The following is a 22881-nucleotide window of genomic DNA, read 5'->3' as shown; positions in this document are numbered from 1 at the left end:
CTAATTTGGGGTATAGTTCATTCTTGCTTTTCTAAGACCTTCTAAAACATCATCATATGCTTTATTTTAATGTAAGCATTCATTGCTATGAACTTGCCCCTTAGTACTGCTTTGCTGTATCCCACAGATTTGGGTATATTGTGCATTTTCATCTGTTTCAAGGAATTTTTCAATTTTCCTTGTGACTTTCTCTATGACACATTGTTTGTTATTTTTCAGTCTCCAAGTATAATTTCTAAAGTTTTTCTCATTGATTTACAGTTTCATTTCATTGTGATCAGGAAAGATATAGGATATGACTTCAATTTTCTTTTTAGTTTATTAAGACTTGTTTTATGGCCTAATATATGGTTTAGTCAAGAGAAAGTTCCATATGCTGATGAAAAGAATGTTCTTTGCAGCTATTAGAAATATTCTCTAAGTGTCTGTTAAGTCCAGGCGATCTAGATTTAACTCAGTTGTTTCTTTGTTATTTATTTTTTTTCTGGATGATCTATTTATTGGTAAGAGTGAGGTATTGAAATTCCCCACTCTTGTTTGTTGAAGCTTATCTCTTTCCTTAGGTCTAATTGTGTTTGTTTTATAAAAGTGGGTGCTCCATTATAGGGTTCATATAGATTTATAATTGTTTTATCTTCTTGATGAATTGATTCCTTCATCATTATACAGTGACTTTCTTGTCTCTTCTTACTGCTTTTGTCTTAAAGCCTATTTTGTTAGATATAAGTGGAGCTACTCCTGGTGGTTTTCAGATTCCATTTGCTTAGAATATCATTTTTCATGCTTTTCTCATGCTTTCAGTCTATTTATGCCCTTACTGGTGAGGTGAGTTTCTTGTTGGCAGTATATTTTGGTGTCTTTTTATCCAGTCATCCAGTCTCTATCTTTTAACTGTAATATTAAGAGCATTTACACTCTGATTTAATAATGAAAGTTACAGTCTTGATTGGGGCTGTAGCTCAGTGATACAGCACTTGCCTCACGCTTGTGAAGCACTGGGTTCAACCCCAGCACCACATAAAAATAAATAAATAAATAAGAAAAGTGAAGGTGAAATGAGGACACTTCAATTAAAAAAAAAAAAAAAGTACGATCCTGTGCCTGTCAGTGTGTAGATATTTTTTCTGCTTGTTTTGAATATTCTTTCTTTCTTCCTCTCTCGTTCATCTTTTTTGTTTGATTGCTTACTATATTTGATAACACTTGATTCATTCTATTTTTCATTTTCTGTATCTACTCTTCTAGGGGATTTATACTTTCATGAGCTGTTATAATGGTGGTTATCTTTTTCCACTTTGGGCATAGAACTCCCTTAAAATCTTTCCTAAAGGCCGGCCTGTTGGTCATAAATTCTCTTGGTTTTTGTTTATCTTGGAAGGTCTTTATTTATTCTTTGATTCTGAAGGATAGTCTTGCGGGGTATAGTAATATTGGTTGGCAATTATTTTCTTTCAGGATTTGAACTATATTATTCCATGGTCTCCTGGCCTATAGAGTTCTGCTAAGAAAGCCACTGTTAGTTCAACAGGATTGACCTCAAATAATGAATTGGCACTTTTCTCTTGTAGATCTTTTTATTTGGTGGGGGAGGGGATACTAGGGATTGAACTCAGGGGCATTCAACCACTGAGCCACATCCCCAGCCCTATTTTGTGTTTTATTTAGAGACAGGGTCTCACTGAGTTGCTTAACACCTTGCTTTTGCAGAGGCTGGCTTTGAACTCACGATCCTCCTGTCTCAGCCTCCCTAGCCGATGGGATTACAGGCATGTGCTACCACACCCAGCTTCTCTGGAAGATCTTAAAATTCTTTTTTTGTTTTGTTTTGTTCTTTTGACAGTTGGACTGTAATATGCCATGCTGAAGATCTTTTCTGATCATGTCTGTTTGGGCCATTGTTTTGAATGTCCATGTTTTTATCAATATTAGGGAAATTTTCCACTATTACTGAGTAGATTTTTCTAGGTTCTTACCCTTATTTCTTCTCCTTTGGGTATGCTGATATGTGGAAATTTGATCTTATATACTCTCTTTACCTTTATTTCTGCTGAATGTGATATTTCAAAATACCTATCTTCCAGCTCAGTGTTCTTTCCTCCACTTGATCTAGTCTGGCTGTTGAGGCTTTCAACTATTTTTAAAATCTGACTTATATAGAGTTCTTTATTTCAAATATTTCTGACTGGTTCTTTTTCAAAATTTCTTTGCTGAGTTTCTCATCTATATCCTGCCACAACTTCCTCATTTCATCTGTCTGAATCTGTATTAAACTTTTCAAAAAAATCATTCTTTTGGCTTCTTTATCCAGGATCTCATCCACTCTGATACATTTGGAAGATGTTGCTAGAGAATGACGAACACTAGGAGCTGTCATGACCTTGTTCTTCCATATTCTTGTGTTCTTTTGTTGAGATTTGCATATATGCTGAAATGGTCATCTCTACCACTTTTATGAGATGGCTTTCTTGTGAGCGGCTACCTTCTGAAAATGTGTCTTGGGTATCAGTTTGTTATGCAATGTTGAGTTTGTTTCCAACTATGCTAGAAAGTGATTCCCCTACAGCTTCCTTGGTTGTGATTAGGGAGTTTGAGCACCCTATGTACCTTATTGGAGTTAGAGAGACCTACTGTCTCTGCAGGTCATTCAAGAGTAGGAAAACTCTAGTAGTTCAGACAGGTGTGGAGTAGATAGTAACGTGGGGGGCTGGGTGCAACCTATGTGGTTACTCCTACTATGGAAGTGGTGGCCCCTATCAGGTGATGTGGAGGGCAGTTCTCAGGCACTGTTGATATTGGTTCTGACCATTAAAGGAATCTCTGGGAATGACAGTGATGAGAGTCCTGAGTATTTGTCTTCTGATTAGACACTGGTGTGGGTCCTGGTGTTGCTGGGGTGAGAATCATAGCAATCCTTCTGTAGCAGTCACACCCAATCTACAAGGCCACAGTGTGTGATCAAGGTACAGGGGTGATCGATGCAGAGAACCCACATGAGTGTGGGGGCAACAAAAGTTATGTGATTCATCTTTGCTGTTACTGTGGTCGTGCCCACCCAAGAGCAGGACCTCAGACTGTCCCTGCAGCTATGCATTCCCAGTGACAGGGTGAGGGCTCTTTTCCCCCACAATTGTTTTAGTTGCATTTCCAGCCATTAGTTGAATAGGAGTGGATTGTGGCTGGAGCCACAAAAGATTCCTCTCAACTGAGGTGCATGCTGGAGAGAGGGAGAGGGGAATGTGGCCGGTGCCAGGCAAAATTTTCCTCTGGATCATCTTAGGCTGTGTGCCCCAAGGGTAGGGTGATGGCCAGTGGCTCTTTTATCCCTCCCCACCCCCAAGTCTTTCACCTATAGTACCCACCAAGGATTAAGTGGGAGTGGGTCTGGAGCTGAGTGACATTCCTATTGGCTGAGGGGCTTGCAAGAGTGAGGGAAAGCCGCACGTGGTGGGTGTTGGGCTAAGTTGCTCTCCATACCACCTTAGGGTGTGCCCCTTGGGGTCAGGGTTACAGCTGAGCCACAGCAGGTTGCTTAAAAATGTCCCAGCATGACTCTGTGGGTGGGGGGACCAAAGGAAACTCAGAGTTCTTTCTCTGCCACGTTAGTAACGGGCACCTGTGCATGGTGCTGGGCGCGGGATGGTGGAAGCCATGCAGGCAGTTGCCCTCAGTCCTGTCACCTACACAAAACTACCTGTGACTGGCCACACCCCAGTGTCAGGGGAAGACTCCCTGCTGTCCCAGTTCCTGTGGATGGCACACTTGCTTCCTTCCATGTAGCAACAACCGCTCCCCACTGTCGAGTACTCAGCAGGTTGTGTCAGGGTCACTCCGCGGAGCCACGTCCAGCTCATGAGGCAGCAACCTGCTTAGCCAGTAAGTAGGGTGTCTGTGGGGTCTCAGAGATGGGAACACACAAAGGGTTCTGACCCCTACAGCAGTCCAAATTCAGGTAATAGCCCCCCAATGCACATAAGAGTTCCTGGCTGCAGCACCCTGTGGAGATGAAATGAATTCCTACTCCAAATCCAGACTATGGTGCAGGCAGGGTTCGGGCCTCTCATCTATTTATGGAAGGCTGTAAGGGTTGCAAAGCTTTCCGATAGCTAGGATTGCCGGAATCTGCACTGATAGAGTTTTCTGGGACTCTCTCTTTCACCTTCACCCCTACAGGGGGAGCAACTCCTCCTCCTTCAGCTGTGGAGTTGGCCACAGGTGATGGATATTTTGTTTCTCTCACTCTGTGGCCATCCCAGGCCTCTGGATTTTACAAGGCTTCTGTTTTTCTGCTGTTGAATTTCAGCTTTCTCGCAAGGTCACTCACCTCAGTTTGTAACTATGCACCTGTTGTTTCGGTTCTTTGTGGAGAAGCAGGTAAGTATTAGTTACCTCTCTCCAGCCATCTTCCCAGTATCCAGCTTTGTCCACCTTTGTCAGCTACTGAGAAAGGTCCCCCCACCCACTGGAGTCCAAAACATCTCCCAGTAGAATTTCACCAGCAACAGTTTGCATTTTTTTTTTTTTTGGTTTAAATGTTGCCTCTCCCAAGTTCCTTTTTAAAAATACAAACAGGACTTTCATGAGGTGCCATGAAGGTTCCTCCCACACATCTGATGAATAACATTCCTTGCAGCCAACCAGGGCAGGGAGTAGGGCAGGAAATGATAGTTGTTGAGAAAACTCAGGCCTTCAACACATGGGGTAATCTTGGGCAAGCCCTTTTTCTCTCTGGGCCTCAGTTTCCCCATCTGTAAAATGGTGAGTGGACTACACCATTGGCTCTTATACAGAGGCTGATAGCAAGGGATCCCCTGGGAGCTTGCAAAGATAGAATCCAGGCCTATTCTTCAAGAGTCAGTCTCAGCTGGTCTAGGTGGATCCAGGAATCCGTATTTTTCCTACATCTCTCTCATGACTTCTTAAAGACTCCCCAGTTTGGAAGCTATAAGACCAAATAATTGCCCAGATCTCTTTACCTCTAGGATTCTCAGAACAATTATCCCCCCCTGGCATCCTCAGCTGCCCTGCACAGTAGAAGGCACATGTGGCTGTGCAGAGGGGTCTGAGCCTGTACCAGATGGAATCGTTTTCCACAGACCACTTCCTGGAAGGTCACAGTACAAAGCAAGTGCAACAATTTACTTTCAGACTTCAGCAAAGATCAGAAGTACCTCAGTTACTGTTGAGAAGTATAGCTTCCTGGCCTCCAACCCACGAGTTTGATTCAGTGGGTCAGAATAAGGCTTGGAAATCTCTTTAACAAGCCCCTCCCTCATCCCTTAGTATCCTGATGCAGGTAGGTGGCCTGAGGGAAAAATATTACCATGTGAGCAAGGCCTAGATGTCAGGTCTCTGGAGAACTCAGTCCCTGGACACCCACTGGCCTCTCTGGATGTCAGAGTGCGAAGTTCATCCCTAACGGTGCCAAACTCAGAGTGAGGAGCCAATGCTAAGTGGCCTCTCCTGTGCTTACCTGTCCCCCATGTGTGGGTGAGGGCAGTTACAGGAAGTTCCTTCAGGAGAGGAGATGCAAGTTCCACCTTCCAGGCAGGGTGTAGAAGTGCAGTTCTCCCTTCCACGTTCACAGTTCTTTCCAGAGAATGGCGGGGGGCACTTGCAGATGTAGTCTGGGAGAAAAGAAAGGCAAGAGAGTGACTGACTTAGCACTTAGGAGAGACAGTGGCATGTTTGCAGACCCATGTGCTCATGCTACCGTTCATAACCATTAGTGATGTCATTGAGTTCCCTCCTCTATGCAAAACACCACACTGGGCACTGGTGCCCTGCTGACTAAGAGCACTTGGGCCCTGCCCTCAAACTACTTACAGTCCAGGAGAGAGAGCAGACATCTAAAGAACAGCAATGAACGTCGTCGTCGTCGTCGTCATCATCATCATCATCAAATTTATTCAGAACCAGTACCTTGCTGTTTTTGTCACCATAGCTCTATAGTATAATTTAAGTTCTGATATTGGGATGCCTCCTGCTTCATTTTTCTCACAAAGAATTGCTTTGGCTATTCTGAGCCTCTTATTTTTCCAAATGAATTTCAGGACTGCTTTTTTTCTATTTCTATGAAGAACTTCATTGGAATTTAAATAGGAATTGCATGAAGTCTCTACAGCACTTTTGGTAGGATGGCCATTTTGACAATATTAATTCTGCCTGTACAAGAACATGGGAGATCTTCCCATCTTCTAAGGTGGTCTTCAATTTCTTTAGTGGGTACAACACACAACAAGGGGGAGCGAGAATAGAAGCTTAGTAGATTAGACAAAAGGGAATGGAGTGAAGGGAATGAAGACAGGAATAGAAAAGACAGTGGGATGTTCTGACGTAACTTTCCTGTGTACATATATGAATACACCACAGGGAATCCACATCACATACCACCACAGGGCTGGGATGCTAATTAGAATCAATTGTACTCCTTGTTTGTATAAATGTCAAAATAGACCCCACTGTCATGTATAACTTAAAAAAAAGCAAATAAAAAATTACTCAGAGCTAGTCACTGTTGTACAAATCTTTATGTGTTATCTTATTTGATCCTTAGGAGGATCCCGAAACCAATTACTAATATCATCCTCATTAGGGACAGGTACAAGGAGTGGCAGATGAGAAAAGGAGACAATAGAGAATGTAGGATTTTAGTGCAAGTCATTTGGCTAGTAAATGGCACAAATGGGATCAAACTTTGATAGGTATCTATAATATCGTGTCTCAGTAATTATCATTAGTTTTATTGAAGACAATGTTGGGAGGAGGCTGGTTTAGGTAGGGACCAAGGAAATATTTCAGCTGAGATCTGAAGGATGAGCAGAAATTTAGTCAGACAATAAGATGGAGGGGCAAAGAGGAAGATGCTTCATGCCAAGGAGAAGAAGAGATGGCATGTTCAGGAAACCACACGGGGTAGGCCAGCCCAGTGAGGAGGGGGAGAGTGTGCACTACAGGGGCCTGGAGGGAAGATGGTCCAGAACATCAGGCAATGTGAGCCTCGCACAAGGACAGTTCTTGCAGGAGAGGGGCATGCTCAGATCTGCATTTTATGAAGATCACTCTGGTTCCTGCTGGAAGAGGGGATGGAGGGAGAGAAGCTGGAGAAGAATGCGGAGCTGGCTGATGCAGATTAAAAAATGAGAAATGATAAGGGCTTGGGTTAGAGTGTTGGCAGTGAGGTGGAGAGAAGTGAAGACTCCTTGGATCTTTTGCAGGTAGAAATGGCAATACGGTTAGCAAGACAAATTAGAAAATGAGATAATTCCAAGTGTTGACTAGAGTGTAGACACACAGGAACCGGATGCATTGCTAGTGAAGTACAGGCTGCTATGGGCCGATGGAGAGCAATTTAGCCCTATTTAGTTAGCAATCTTTTTTTTTTTCCAGGACTTGGAATTGAAACCATGGCCTTGGGCATGCTATGCAGAAGTTCTACTGGTGAGCTAAACCCCAGGCCATAGCCCTATTTAGTCAAAATAATTATTTGCATTCTCTTGGTATGTGAATTCTACTCTTGTGTGTGTGTGCTTAAAGGAAATTCTTAAGCAGGTTCATAAAGAGACTTGTGAAGATTTGCTGCAGTAATTGATGGTGTTGGGAGTTTGAAGCCACCCACATGTGTATCAGGGAGAATGGGAAGGGAAAAAGGGAATGCATGCGTACCATGGATACCATGGAGTATTGACACACAACGAAAAGCAGTGACTTGGAACTACCCAAGGCAGTATAGACGAATCTTTAAAATATGCTGCTGAGCACAGGCATAAAAGTTATCTAGTGTTTCCATGAATTAAAATGTCAATAAATCAAGGCATTATACAAAGATTCACTCAGAAACATTAACTGTTTGCCTCTGGGGGAGGGGAGGGGAGTAGAGTTAAAGGGAAAGAGAAAGAGACTTTGCATGGACTATTGATGACACTAAGGTGCTCGATCAACTCGCTACCTTCAAGATCCTCCTTCATGCCTCCTCCACCCCACAGAAAATAGAAAGAAAGAGTTTTTGTTAATGAAGAAAAAAACTCCTGACTTCCCTTAGTACAGACCTAGCAGATCCTGACCCATTACTCACAGACTGGAAAGGGAACAGAGGATATGTGGATTGAGAGGGCAGGAGTTCTCCATGGAGATCTGCACCTGAACATGTCTTTCCCACTTGAAAGCCTTGTGACTTTGGGGAGGTTCCTTTTCCTCTCTGTGTATCACTTAGAGCCCAGCAGTTTCCTGGGCTATAAAATGGAGCTCCCGAGCTATTTATAGCTCTCTTCTCTCCCTGACATAAGGGGCAATGGTGGAGCAACTTGCTTTGTAAACTCTATGGTACTATGAGATTGCTAATTCAATACATCAGAGTCCTCTGAAAGAGCCTCTGGGGTAAACTTGGGGACAGTCCCTCAGCCCTTACCTGCCCTGTGGGTCTGTGAGCACCTCCCACCGTTGAGACACGGGTTGTGGCTGCAGTCATCACTCTGCAGGCAGCACTGGGTGATGGCCTGGCTCTCCAGCAAGCCTGCTGTCTTCTTGCCATGGGCCAGCGGGTCTACTTCCTCTCCATTGACCACAACAGCATCCAGGCAGCCTTCAAAGCCCTGGGAGACATTTGAGGAAGAATGGGAGAGGACAAGGCCACCCAGCAAGAGGCGTCTCTCAGGCCTGACACCCTGGCACTTCTCTGGAATGACAAGGGAGGTGATCCCTGTACTGTCAACCAACAGGCGAAGGGAAGTGTCTGACTCCTCCACCAGGATGTAGTGCCACTCTTGGTCATTCACGTGATGCTGGGAGGAAAGGTTTCCATAGAAACCACCTGGACAGTGGTATTCCAACTGGGGCACTCCATTGGCCAGCTGCAAAGAAAACCCAGAAAGCCATCAGCAAAGACAAGAAGTCCGCATGATTCTGTTAGTCCAACGAATGTTGTTTGGGAGAAGCAGAGTTTGGTGCTTTCCAAGTCTATTCCAGACATTGCATTTGTAGGACATAAAAGCCCTCAAAGTTTCATTTTTTTCTCATCAAAATATGGTATTTGTGTTAGTACCTGATGGATATTTTGATGTTTTTGAAAGAATTCAGAAATAAACATTAAAATATTGAAAGTATTAATGGTTATAACTCATATACCCCAAACTTCCCTAGAATCTTTCATAATTTTTTAAATACATAGAAAGTCCTGGAAGTCCTGAGCTTATAACAGAGCCACTGGCTTAGGACATTTTAATTCACTTCACTCTCAAGAAATAGACATGCCTGTGGCCGAATATTTTTCTGTGTACCTTGGACTAGGTATACTTCTTTCTATAAAAATTTGAACGTCTAACCCAGTCTTTTCTAGAAACTATCCATGTATACAACATCTTTTTGATTTTTGCCCTGATTGAATACGATTTATACTTTTACATATTTTAAAAGGAAATCATATTATTATGGAAAATAGAAAATCAACATCACTTTCTAATAATAAAAAGGAGTAACAAATATAAATGCATCTCAAACACATTGCAATTAAATCATTTCTTTCAACCATGTGGGACCACGAATCTGTTGATCGACCATCTTTTCACTGTCTCTCACCTCTGTAGTGTCCTCACTCCTCTCCTGATCCAGCTTAAATTCCACAGTCAATCATATCATCACCACTCCCTTCATATACTCTTGACTTCTGTCTCTTCAAAGAACTCACTTGCTAAGTCCACTTGCTAAGCTATGGTAAACTCTGACACTCCACCTGTTCTCTACGGACAGAGAGCTCAACGTGGCTGCAGAAAAATACACTGCTTTGCCTACTGGCCCCCCTTCAGTTTCATGACTATGAGTCTCAAATGAACCTTTAATGCTGCCCAGCCATTAAATCTTCCTTGGTCCATTCACTCTCCCAGACGACTGTTTGACTTTTTATCTCAACATCCTCCTGCTGATCGTTACTTAGCTGACGACATTGCTTCCTGCAGAAGCCATCTGGTGGCACCTGCAGGAACTCTCACCACCAATTACATCACAGTCTACCCACTTCACTAAAACCAATCTCTCCACTGATGCACTAGATCTCAAAGAATGGATTCTACTGACTCTTCTTTCTCTTTCCTACATCTTTGTTTTGTTCATTCTCTACTGTATCATCCCAATCAGTATTTAAACATACTATTATTGTTCTAATCTTTAAAAAAAAAAGTTGTCTTGGACTTGATATAATTTCCTGTCCTTGTCTCCACTTTGTAGCCCCAATCTGGCACTACACTGAAACCACTGGCATTAGGGTATTCAATGAGATTTATGTTGCCAAATTCAAAGAGATATCAGTTTGCATCTTTCTCGCTTCTTAGCAGCATATCACCCAGCTCCTTCTTGATACATGTTCTTCCTTTGGCTTCCAGGATACAATATTCTTGGCTTCCCTCTAACATCACTGGTTGCTCATTTACAATCTCTTTTGTTGGATCCTCCTTTTCTCCCAGACCTCTTAATGTTGTTGTGTCTCCAGGATTGATATTTGTTCTACTCTCTTTTCTCTCTCTACTCCTTGGTGATCTCTGGTGATCTCCTCCATTCTCATGGCTTTCAATAGTAGAAATATGCTCAGGACTCCCAGGTCTCCATCTCCAGCCCAGACCTCTCTCACAACTCTAGACTGGTTTATCCAGGCTTCAGCTCTGCTCTGAGGTCCAATCAGCACCTCAAACTCACTCATCCAAACTGAGCTCCCCATCTCCACACCACCCCCAACCTGCTCCACCCCTATCCTTCCCTGGGTCTATTGGTAGCCACTGCATCCTTTTAGTTGCTCAGGTCAAAATGTCTCTCTGTGTTCTCTCCCATCCTTCACTCAACTCACTGGACAATGCTGTGGACCCTACCTTCAAAGTCTTTCCAGATACCTTCTTCCCAGTTCCATTGTCATCACGGGTCTCCACTGTCATCCTCTCTTACCTGAATTACTATCAGAGCCTCCTGATTGGGTCTCTCTGATTCTTTTTTCCTCTAGAGTCTATTCTCAATGCAGTAGTCAAGGTGACCCTTTTAAAAATGTCAGAGTATTGCAATTCTCTGTTTAAAACCTTCTAATAGCCTCCATTTTCCTTAGAATAAAAGCTGAAGTCCTTACAATGACCTATAAGGCCTTAAAAGATACAGCTCCCATCCCACCATATCTCGGACCTCAACTTCTAGTACTCCCACACCCCTGGCTCATTCCACCAGAGCCATGGAGAACCCTACGCTGTGGCATGCAAAGCATCCTCCCTCTGGCTGGTTGTTCCCCTCAGATGCCCACATAGAAACTTCCCTCACCCCCTCTAAATTACTACTCAGTTATCACCTCAATGAGACCTTCCCTAATCACCTTATCTAAAATTACAACTCCTCTCACCCCTGACACCTCCTGTAGGACTTATTCAAACAAAATAATTTTATTTGTGTCTATTTATTGTCAGTCTCCTGCCTGCAGAATGAAAGCTCTATGAGTGATTTTTGTCTTATTCACTGGTGAGACCCAAGCACCAAGAACAGTACCTGTCACGCAGTATAGATGCTCAACAAATATGTGAGTTAAAATCTAACCAGTTGCCAAAGTCAGCTTTCTCTTTGTCCAAATGGGAGATGGGCAAGTATTAAAATCAAGCAAGGCAAACTGAGCTTTCTACAGGACATTATCAGAAGGACTGAAAAACTACTTAAAGGAAATTAATTGTGATTTCATGTAATTTTATGCTGAGTTTGTCATCTTGAATATTCCCAGTGGACAGCCCCTGACCCCTTGAGAAACACTCGATTATTACTTAACAAAACTGATAACAGCATAAGATGAGGTCGTCTCACCCATCTCTATTACCTGGGGCTCTCTTACCTCACAGAAAGAGCAGCCCACTCCTGATTGTCCTTGAACATGTACCTTCAGGCGAGATGGCTATGATGATCCTGCACAGGACGGCACTGTGTCTTTGCCCAGTAGTCACAACTAGCATCCCCCAAAACTGTGCAGGGATTTCTTTGCCAGGAACTGGCTCCTGGGACATCCTCATGTCACCTCCCACCTTCCCAGCCTGGGATGCCCATATGAAATCACTCAGGTTGCCAGTGCCTCTTACCTTCAGGGAAATTGAGGCTGTTTCATTGGCGAATAGGAGAATGGCCTGTGGCTGGAGTGTTTTCAGAGAGAAATGGATGTGCCAATTCTGAGCCATAGGGGGTCTGTACTGCACGTAGCTCTGACCACTGAACCTTATGGCAGTACCTGCAAGAGTAATCAGATGTGTCACCATTATTTAAAGTGATCACCATGAAGCCGTTGGACTGATTTTGTCTCATTCAATTCTTGGTGACAAACAGAGTCACCATTCACATTTCATCCATGGAGAAACTAGACCCGGGTTGGGGGTTAGTTTTCTAGGCCCACATAGCTAGACAGAGGCCATCACCCTGCACACATTCCTCTGGGGCATAGGAATCACTGCCTTAGGTCCCAGCCTGGGGACAGGAACTGTGAGCTTTAATTATTAAGAAAGCCAGGAATGTATCAGTTGAGTGAGTGGAAATCAAAATTTTATCCTATAGCTGAGCATGGTGGCACATGCCTGTAATTCTAGCAACTGGAGAGGCTGAGGTAGGAGGATCACAAGTTCAAGACCAGTCTCAGCAACTTAGTGAGACCCTACAGATGTAATGATGTAACTCAGGGGTAAAGCACCCCTGGGTTCAATCGCTAGTTCAAAAAAAAAAAAAATCCTACAGTTTCCATGTTATTTCTGACATCATCTGAGGAAGAATGAGCTAGAATTTGGAGAGAATTTTGCATGTGCAATTTTAGGACCAGGAAGTTTTTGTATACTCTTTGCACCAGTAGGATTATAATAATTTGGGTAAGCACTTCCCAAGTGAAATGCAAAAAGAAAAAAAGCAAAAACAAAAAAAAAGTAGTTAGGGGTAAATTGTGCAGTCAAAACTTCTGTCGAATCCTGCATCCTCCATCCTTGCTAAGGCACAGTGGCACAGTAGAGTCAGGCTTCACCTAAACGAGAGTTTCTCAAGCTTATTTGACCATAAGACACTCTTATGTGGACACCCCTGGAAACAGCATCCTGAAGAACCCCTTTGGGGAAATACTGTGTTAGATTAAGTTGTCCTCACCAGGATTGTAGAAATCCATCCTCCCTAGAAGCAGATTCAGCTGTGAAAGCCCTAAATTCCCCAGTGTGAATGAGCCTATCAGTCACCAGGGGAAAGAATGAGTGGTACAGGCTCCAGGCACCTGGGCAAGAGGAGCTGCTAAAGAGAGACGGGGTAAAGGTCAAAGGGAGGAGAAGGAAGCATCAGACAGCCCAAGACACAAGGGCATCCAGGATCCAAAGAGTCCTTCATGTTGGCAGTTTCAAACTCTCTGACCCTGGCATTTCCAATGTAGTAGGGCGTTACTGGATGGGATACTAAAGATGATCAAGACCAAGAAATCTCAAACCTGACTGAATATCAGAATCAGAGGGGGAGTCATTTAAAATAAAGAATCCCAGGCTCTTCCCTATGGAGTCTGATTCAGCAGTCCTGGGTAGGATTTAAAAATGAATATTTAAAAAAATCTTTCCGTGATACATGTGACTAGAACCCAAGGGGCTTCTGAGATGTGGATCATATTTTGATTCTTGATGGGGTGCTGGCTGTACACAGGTAGTTTTGGTTTGTGAAAATGTACTGAGGTAGACACCTAAGTCGACTTCCTGGGTGTCATATTTCACTAACAATGTTAAATACAACAACAAAAGAAAGAAAGAAAACGCCTCTCCCCCACGTGATTCTGTTCTGGTGATCAGCCAGCCCATCTAATATTTCTCAAAGTGCAGTCCTGGGACCACCTGCTTCAAATTATATGCCAACTTCAGGACTCTCCCAGAATCTTCTAAATAAAAAACTCTACAGGGGACCCCAAGGAGTAGGCATCTTCAAAAACACACTCCCCAGGTGACTGTGCACAGTGTTGAATTTGAGAACTTCTGTTGTCTGAGGCCAAGTGGGAAAGAGAGATCATCCAGCCACCACGACTTTCCCAGCAGCAGGCTTAAGGGAAAAGGCACACAGAGCAGGGAACCCCCTTTCCCACCGAGCATAGTCCACTTGGCCAAAATCCAATGGCCCCTGGAGAAAGTCCACAAATCTGAGAATTTCCCTAACACAGGTTGGGGGGACCTATGAAGGAGAGGCCAGGCCAGGTAGGGGCAATAGTTAGTTGAAGGTGATGTCACTTTCCTTTTGTGAATGCTCCTGAGCTGGTCCAGGGCATTGGTCTTAATGCCAGGGGTGAGTGCTGGGGGGTGGGGTCTTGTCGGAATCGGAAAGCTTAGTGAAGAGTTTAGGCTTAACGAAATAAGTCAGAAGGCCAGGGGAGGAATGTTTTCTCTCATATGCAGAAGCTAGAGAGGAAAAAGGAAAAGAAAGGTGTGTGCAGATCTCATGGAAATCAGAGAGAGATGATTAGAGGAAAGAGACCAGGGGATGGGAGTCAGGAGAGAGGGGGAAGTGCTAGGGAGTGGTGTTGGCCAAATAACATCATTATATCGAATGTGTGTATGAATATATAACAACGAATCCCATCATTGCGTTCTATAATGCATCAATGAAAAAAATGTAGGGGGGAAAAAGTTTAGGCTTAGCTTAGGATACACAGTTATTGAATAATTAGAACTTCATTGGAAGCTCTACAGTTTTATTTTTTTTTCAGTTTTTGCATTTTTTAATTATAACAATTCGACTTGTGTATTATACAATGAGACCCTTAAACTCATTTCATGTTCTGAATTGAAACTTTCCTACGATATCTGGAAAACCAATACTTCATTCTGTCTGTACTGGCAGCTCCTAACACTTGTTGGACTTTGCCCCATCAACCCTAATATAACTCAAAAATGCAATTAGTGTTGCCTGTAAATATATATCAATAGAAAAAATACAAAAAAATTTTATTAGTGAGTAGTGTTATCAGCAACTACATTATTAGTTATGTACTTATGAGATTATAGATTATTTTTATGTTCTTTTATTCTTTGTCTATTTCTGGATATTTGAAATTATCTACAATGAGATTGTAGTTTTATAATAAGGAGAAAATTCAAAACTTTGCAACATCAAACAGTGCTCTTCAATTCAGTCAATTACTGAATTGAAATAAAGATTTTTCATTCTGTGTCCACATCTTTTTCAGTTCCTAGTCTAATGTGTTCCACGTAGTAGATGCCTAAGAAATACATGTGAGAGAAGGAAGAAAGAAAAGAAGAATGTGGTGAAAGGGAAGAATCTACTGGCTATCTTCAGATTGCTCCTTCAGATCTACTGTCTATCCTACTTGAGGGAAGCTCTACAGTTTTAGGCAAACCAATACACTCCCCAAACCTCGTTTTCAACTATAGATAAGCCTAGTGACTCTGCTTAGTGTAGATGTATACACAGTGTTATGCTTTGGATAGAAGGTGTCCCCCATAAACTCATGTGAAATGATTAGATTATGACATCACTAACCTCACTGGTGGTTAATCCACCTGATAGATTAATCATTTGAATGAGTGGTAACTGTAGGCAGGTGGGGCATTGTTGGAGGAAGTAGGTCACTGGGGGCATGCCCTTAAGGATTATATTTTGTCCCTGGCTTCTCGCTCAGCTTCCTGGCTGCCATTATCTAAGCAGCTCTCCTCTACCTGCCCTTCAGCCATGAGGTTCGGCCTCACCAGAGCAACGGAGCCGGCCGCCTGCAGAGTGAGACCTCTGAAACCAGGAGTCCCAAATAAACTTTTCCTCTTCTAAGTTGGTCTTTCTCAGGTACTTTGGTCACAGCAATGAAAAGCTGACTAGTACACACACAACCTTACAGCACCACTGCCCCATGGGAGTGACACCCATCACTGACATTGGGCTTATTGTGGGCCAGCCATGGGTTGGGTGCTTTTATATCTATCATGTAATTAACTCCTCAGATTCACTTCAGGAGGCAGATGCTATTATTTTGTCTATTTTGTAAGTGAGAAACTGGGGTTACACAGCTAGTAAATGGTGGAGCTATGGTTTGAACTTATGCTGAGTCTAAATCTTGCACTTACGACCAGCAGACTGAGGAAATAATAATGGTAGTAGCATTAACAACTCACATATATTGAACAATTTCTATATATGAGGCCCTCTTCTCAGCAAGCACCGGATGTTTAATACCCATGTAAGGCCTATAACATCCCAGCCTAAGGCACAGACAGGTTAAGGAATGGTCCTGTCACCTGGCCAGTAAGAGGCAGGGCTGAGTTTGAATCCAGGCCCTCTGATGCCACAGTCTGTGCTCTTAGCCCCTATTGTATGCTTACTGTGATTTTCAAAATTCCAGGCTGTGGTCAGAAATCGGGTATTATTCTACGACTGGATTTCGCAAGGTCACTGCCTGTGTTACAGTGGTCTCTGGCTTTGGGCCTGATTAGGACGTTCTTTGAACTATCCCACAGAGCCTCTGCAGATCTCCTGCTTAGCCAGGCAGCAAAGCCAGCGGAGGGGACCGTCCCCGGGGAAGAGGCGCTCCTCACCGTTGCAGGAGCAGTTCCTGTCCAGACGGTGCCGTGGTGTTAGGATGCTCAGCCTGGCTGTGCTGTACGTGGGCCCGACCCTGGGGTCCAGGCGCACCGTCTCTTGGCAGATTTGACCCTGGCAGCTCGGACCCTGGCAGAGTACCACGGGCATGGCTGATCTCATCTGAATTCCCACCAAGTGCTCCATCTCCTTGGCTGAGCGAGTGATGATGGATGCCAGTTCCTGGATCTTGTAGAAGTTTCTAGAATGCCCCTTAAAGACCAGGAGCACATCCACACCAGCCACGGCCTCTGCAGGCTGAAGGCTGGCCAGATGGATGTTGGCTTGTTTCATGTCCAGCTTGTTGCTGAGGAACCTCTGGAGGTTCCGCCAGTGGTCACTCACCAGCTCCTCTGGGGTGAGCTGGTGGAAGCCCATCCACATGGCCTGCTGCAGAGCCTCTGGCCCCACATGCCACACATGGACCTGGACCCCAGCGGTGGTGGTGAAGGTCCCATCACTGACTGTGACATTGAACGAGTAGCGGCCACGGGGCAGGCCCTGGGCAGCAATGATCTTGCCATCAGGGACACCCACTGAGTAGTGCCTGCCCAGGGGCTCCTCTCCTGCCAGGCTGTAGGTCAGCGTGTCCTCAGGGTCTCTGTCTGTGGCATGGATTTTACCCACCATGCCACCCTGGAACTCCTCCTCCCCAATGGTGATGAAGACCTCCAGTGGGAGGGCTGAGGGCGGATAGTGGCTCTGCTCGGTGACGTGGACTCTGACCCATGTGGACGAGGAGAGGGGAGGGATGCCGCTGTCTGACACCTGTGGGCAGAACAAACACTGCTGTTACCCAGCAGGACCATGGGGCCTCTGGGTCCTGATGAAGGATGGCCTCTTTGAGGGGCCACATTGTCTGCCCTATGCCCATCCCAAGGGCAGGTACAGCATGTTGTCACATTTGAAAAAAATATCTGGCTCCAAAAGTACACGTATATGGTATATGTTACAAATTATCTGAAGGCTTTATGGAGAACAGAGGAGGCAGTTACAGCCCACACCACACAGTAAAACAGCTCGATTTCCCACCCAACCTCCCTCTGAGCCTCTTCCTAAATCTCTCCACACATCCTAGGGCCTCCTGACTCCTCATCTGTCTCTTTCCTCACTGAATCTCCTAGTAACTTCAGTGCCCACACATGGCTCCCTGCCCTGCCTACAAACATTTCCTTTGGAGTTTCCTTGACTATGCGACTAGAGTGGGATTTATTCTTTGGGTCAGTCAACAAATACTTCTTGAGCACCTTCTACAGGCCAGGCCCACTTCTAGGATCACAAGTAAAGGGAGGCCAGGTGTGATGGTGCATGCCTGTAACCCCAGCAGCTCAGGAGGCTGAGGCAGTAGGATCGGGAGTTCAAAGCCAGCCCCAGCAAAAGCAAGGTGCTAAGCAACTCAATGAGACCCTGTCTCTAAATGAAAAATACAAAATAGGGCTGGGGATGTGCTCAGTGTTCGAGTGCCCCTGAGTTCAATCCCTGGCAACCCCACCATGGAGGAGGAGGAGAATAAATTTGCTACCAAAGAGACAAAACAGGGGATAAAGCACTGTGACGGAAAGAAACAAGTTGAACATAATGAGAAATGACAAGTGAGACATCTAATTTAGATCAGGTGGAAGGGAAAGCATCTCTAATGCCATTCAGGTTGAGTCTAGTGGGTTAAGAAGGAACAGCATGTGTAATGATCCTGGGGTGAGGAAGAAGGTATCTGGCTCAACAAAACAGAAAGGGAGCCAGCAGTGCTGGGGTGAGTGGGCAGGGGATAGGGCCAGTGGTGAGCTGGAAGGGGGAAGCAGGAGTGGCCTCACTGATGGGCTGAGGAGCGCAGGGTGTTTTTATGCCAGAGTGACAAAAACCCACTGAAGGTTTTAAGTAAGGGTGGCATGGCCTCACTAAATAAGAAAAAGGATATAAATTTAAAAATGCATTTTCCTTTCACGTTTCACCACTGCTCTCTGCAACTTCCTGCCTGACGTAGAAGGACAAGCTTGCCTTCCTTCCCCCAGGGACATTATGACTTTCTCAGCTGTCAACAAGGGGTTCCTTGACTTTCCCTACAGCGATATCTTGTTCAAGTGTACTCCAACGCTTTCAGTACAGAAAAACAGTTGCAAAATTACACCTGGAGATAGGTCTCTGGGCCAACACTGAAGAGAGAGCAACAGCACAGCAGGAATGAACTCCTAGTTATAACAGCAGGAATGAACTCCTAATTCTAATGTCTAGCTGGCATTAACAGCAACAATGATTGATACTGTTACTAACGAGAACGTACAGCTGACAGTATCTCAGCACAAACCATCTACCCGTCACTGAGAAATGCTTCAAATGTGTCATCCTAGTTTATCTATGTGTCCAAAGATAGCCAGAGGCTCAATGCGTTCTGAACACCTCAGTGTACCACAAGTCGCTTCAAACTCTCTCCCACCTTGACACCTCACTCGTCTGGTTGTTCCTGCTTAAAACACTATCCCGCCCATTTTTCACACGGCTGGCTCCCCAGGTCTCACTGCATAGTTCCCTATGTAACAAATATGTGTGTCTCACAAATATGTGAGACAGACCAATGGAATGGGAGAATGAGTGAATAGACCCAGATATGTTCTCAGAGACTAAAGGTCAGGCCCTTTATCCTGCAGAGAGGTGACCTGCTCAAGGTCACACAGCTGATGAATGGCAGATATAAATTAATCAGCACTGTGTCCCATGAGCCATCGTTTTATTTCCTCATCCTAACTGGTAAACATGTTATTTCTTCTTTTATCCATTTATTGTTCGTCTTCATAATTGGAATCAAAAGCCCCTGGAGACAAGAACCCTTCCCTCCTCATCCCCTGCTCTATTCCTGGCAGCTGGCATAAGGTGGCATGTGTAGGTGCTCAATAAATACTTGTTGAGAGACAGACCAATGGAATGGGTGAATGAGTGAATAGACCCAGAGGGGAAGTCTACAGAATAGTAGGAGCCACTGGACTTGAGATTTAGGAAATAGATTTGGGGGGAGTGAAATGAGGAAGAGATGTCCGACCACCACGTTGGCCCCTATTCTTAGACAATTCCACACAACCCATGACAACACCACCACAGTCCCATGCACCACACATATACTCTCTTGTTTGGACCCGCATCAACTCTGTGGGGTAGATCTTTCTAGAACCTGAGGTCCAGAGATTGCTTCTGGCCAACTGCAAAGAATTAGAGCTAAAATGAGGGACTCTGTGTGGGCACCCAGCAGGCTGGAAGAGACCGGGCTTTGGGGTTAGAGTGATGGGGTTTGAAGCACCCCTCTTAGGCTGTACATTAGCAGCACCTGAAGCCAGTCACTTAACCTCTGTGTGACTCTGTTTCCTGTACCTGCCTTGAATGCAACCAGGATTTAAAGCAACAATGCGTGTGCATCACCCAGCCCAGGGCCTGGCACACACAGGTTCCACACACCTATTCTAATGACAGAGTACTAGTAGTGCTTTGGCCAGCGTGTTCACTGTCACCATGGTCACGGTACCACCCGAGGCCCAACACAGCTCTCACCTCAATCTGAAGCTGATACCATTCCTGGGCCCTTCTGCTGAGGTCCGCAGCGGTCACCAGCCACCCCTCTGGAGTCACTTGGAAGGTAGAACCGACGTTCCCCTTAGTGATTCTGAATGAGTAGGGGGCGCCGTTCTCTGGGGAGTCTGGGTCACTCAGGATCAACTGCAGGACTTTGCTGCCTATGGGAGAGTTCTCCTGAGATCAAGAATGAAAGGAAGCAAAGAGCAGAATGAGTCCTGGTCCTCCATCCAGCATCGTCCTGGAATCGTCCTGAGCACCCTGACTGCTCATCTGACGCCCACCCCTCCAGCCTGCCTTTGAGTTGCTGACTCTTCAATCTGGACAGATGCTCCCCAGGAGCACTGTTAGGTGGGGATGGATATGTTCTCAGAGACTAAAGGTCAGGCCCTTTATCCTGCAGAGAGGTGACCTGCTCAAGGTCACACAGCTGATGAATGGCAGATATAAATTAATTAGCACCTGGGACACATGGGCATTTTGTACTTTTCAGGGCCAGCTGAGCACTTACACATGGTTTCTTGTTTAGTGGACCAACGCAATACACATCTAATGAGCAAATTGAGAGACAATTTGGAATTTAAGAAGAACCGATTCCCTAAGGATCATTCTAACCTTTGTTCTCCAAAGGTGGGAATTCAGTCTGCTCTACTGTACCATGGTTGCTATCTAGCTTCCTTTGGTATCGAAATCTTATTATGTACAGAATGTAATAGACAATTGCCTATCCAGACAATGTTTCTCCCTTTTTTTAAAAAAAAAAATAAAACCCTGATTTTGTTCAAGCATAAAGTAATCATGACCTCAGAAAAGATGTTCCCCTCTTATGAGAAAATGAACTGTGACTGGTCCAAGACAGCTGTAATCTGACTTCCTAAGGGTGAACATTTGATCCAATTCTGACTAGAGAAAAGTCTTCTCCTTCGATTGAAAAAAAAAATGAAAGCCAGGTATGATGGCTCACGCCTGTAATCCCAGTGGCTCAGGAGCCCGAGGCAAGAGGATCATGAGTTCAATGAGTTCAAAGCCAGCCTTAGCAAAAAGAAAGGCACTAAGTAATTCAGTGAGACCCTGTCTCTAAATAAAATGCAAAATAGGGCTGGGGATGTGGCTCAATGTTTAAGTGCTCCTGGGTTCAATCTCTGGTACAAAAAAAAAAAAAAAGTCCTTTTCTATTTGCCTTTGAAGAAGATTAGACAAGAATGTGATATGATATTAGAGCTACAGCAGCCATTTTGCAATCATCAGGGAGAAGATGAAGAAATTTCTAAAACATAAAACACAAAGCCATGATATTGTTTTCTCATTGAAATAACCAAATATGAGTGGAATTTTCTACCATCCAACTTCTGATGATATTAAATAATGTTCTTATTACTGAATGAACTTTTAGTCAGGCAATGTGTTACCTGGTAGCCAAAGCATCTTAACTCATACCTTTAAATTATAAAATAGGTAAAAATAATGGTCTTATTTATGGTCTTGACACTTATGGTCTTGACAATTCCCTTCAAATCCTATTTGTAAACTATTAGCATGGTGGAAACAGCTTGGAATCTGGAAATCATCCTGGGTTTAAATCCTAAGTTTGCTACACCCCACCTACGGAATGTTTCTGCACCTCCATTGTTTAAATCTGTAAAATGGGCCTTGCCTACTTTCATGGTTTTTGTGAGCATGGTAAGTAATGGACCTAGAAGTGCCTAACACAGTGCCTGATTGTTTTTAATCCCACAATCCAGCGCCTCCTTTAGCTGCCTGTGTTGACTTTAGGGTCATCAGTGGCAAGGTCACAGCCAATTGGGTAGTACCTCCTGCTGAAAGGGAAGCTGGACCCAGGGCACCTGGGGAGGCTTGAACTTACTTGGACAGTGGTGCTGTAGTTGAGCTGGAAGAATCTCGGTGGGTTATCGTTGACATCAACCACTTGGACATTAATGTCTGTGTCCTCGTGCAGGGGGGGCAGCCCGCTGTCTGTGGCTCGGAGCCTCAGGGAATAGCTGGATGTCTGTCACGAGATGCCCAGTGGAGAGTTAGCAACAAGACCCTTTACATCTGCTCCTTGACCTATTGCTAAGGTTTTCAGTATTAAAAAAAAAAAAAAAAAGATGGAGACACTTCCCATTGCCCAGTCATAGCATTTTAGGGCTCAGGTTCTGCAGTCAGACAGAAGCAGGTGAGATTTAAAACTCAGCCATTCGCTAGATATGAGACCTTGGGATGGTGACCACATATGTGAAGATAATTTCATGTCCCTCTTCCTGGGATTATTCTGAGGATCGAATGTCATAATGTATGTAACTCATTGAGTGACACACAGCGAGTGATCAATAAATGGTAGCTGTTATTGGAATGATCCAATGATCCTGATCAATGGTGACCTGAGCTCCTCTAGGGAAGGTTAAGGGTTCTTCAGTCTCTCTCCTGCCTCTGGCCTCACAGTTCACAGAGGACCCCAGAGAACACAGGTGCACACATTAGGAGCATCAGGGTCAGGTGTGGACCACGATGCATCCACTGGACCAGCAGCAGGGCCAGATCTCTGCTCGGATGAGCTCAGATTGGGCCCCTCCCACGTGACTCACCTGCTCCCAATCCAGAGCCTTGGCCACCTGTAGCTCCCCCTTTTGGGGATGGACAGTGAAGTGCCCGAGCTGGTTCCCTCCTACCAGGCTATAAGTAATGGCACTATTTAGGGGTCCGTCCTCATCAGTTGCTGAGACCTGCAGTTGGGGAGGTGATGGT

The 22881-nt window shown here is 44.6% G+C and overlaps 1 protein-coding gene across 1 annotated transcript in view; it reads right to left on the bottom strand.

Moving 5' to 3' along the window:
- Fat2 (FAT atypical cadherin 2) overlaps positions 1-22881 on the bottom strand; it is an 88431-nt gene that overhangs the window by 6526 nt on the left and 59024 nt on the right. The window contains exons 16-22 of the mRNA XM_046446406.2: positions 22722-22859; positions 22001-22144; positions 20116-20313; positions 16539-17349; positions 12081-12226; positions 8405-8846; positions 5471-5624 (exon numbers count right to left, since the gene is read on the bottom strand). Coding sequence (XP_046302362.1) covers positions 5471-5624; positions 8405-8846; positions 12081-12226; positions 16539-17349; positions 20116-20313; positions 22001-22144; positions 22722-22859 — 2033 coding nt within the window. The remainder of the gene's footprint in view (positions 1-5470; positions 5625-8404; positions 8847-12080; positions 12227-16538; positions 17350-20115; positions 20314-22000; positions 22145-22721; positions 22860-22881) is intronic.

The sequence above is a fragment of the Marmota monax genome, unplaced genomic scaffold (assembly GCF_021218885.2).
Source record: "Marmota monax isolate L192 unplaced genomic scaffold, Marmota_monax_Labrador192_F-V1.1 WCK01_AAM20220418_F8-fsc00188, whole genome shotgun sequence".
Classification (NCBI taxonomy): Eukaryota; Metazoa; Chordata; class Mammalia; order Rodentia; family Sciuridae; genus Marmota; species Marmota monax.
This window is presented reverse-complemented; position numbering and strand designations above follow the sequence as displayed.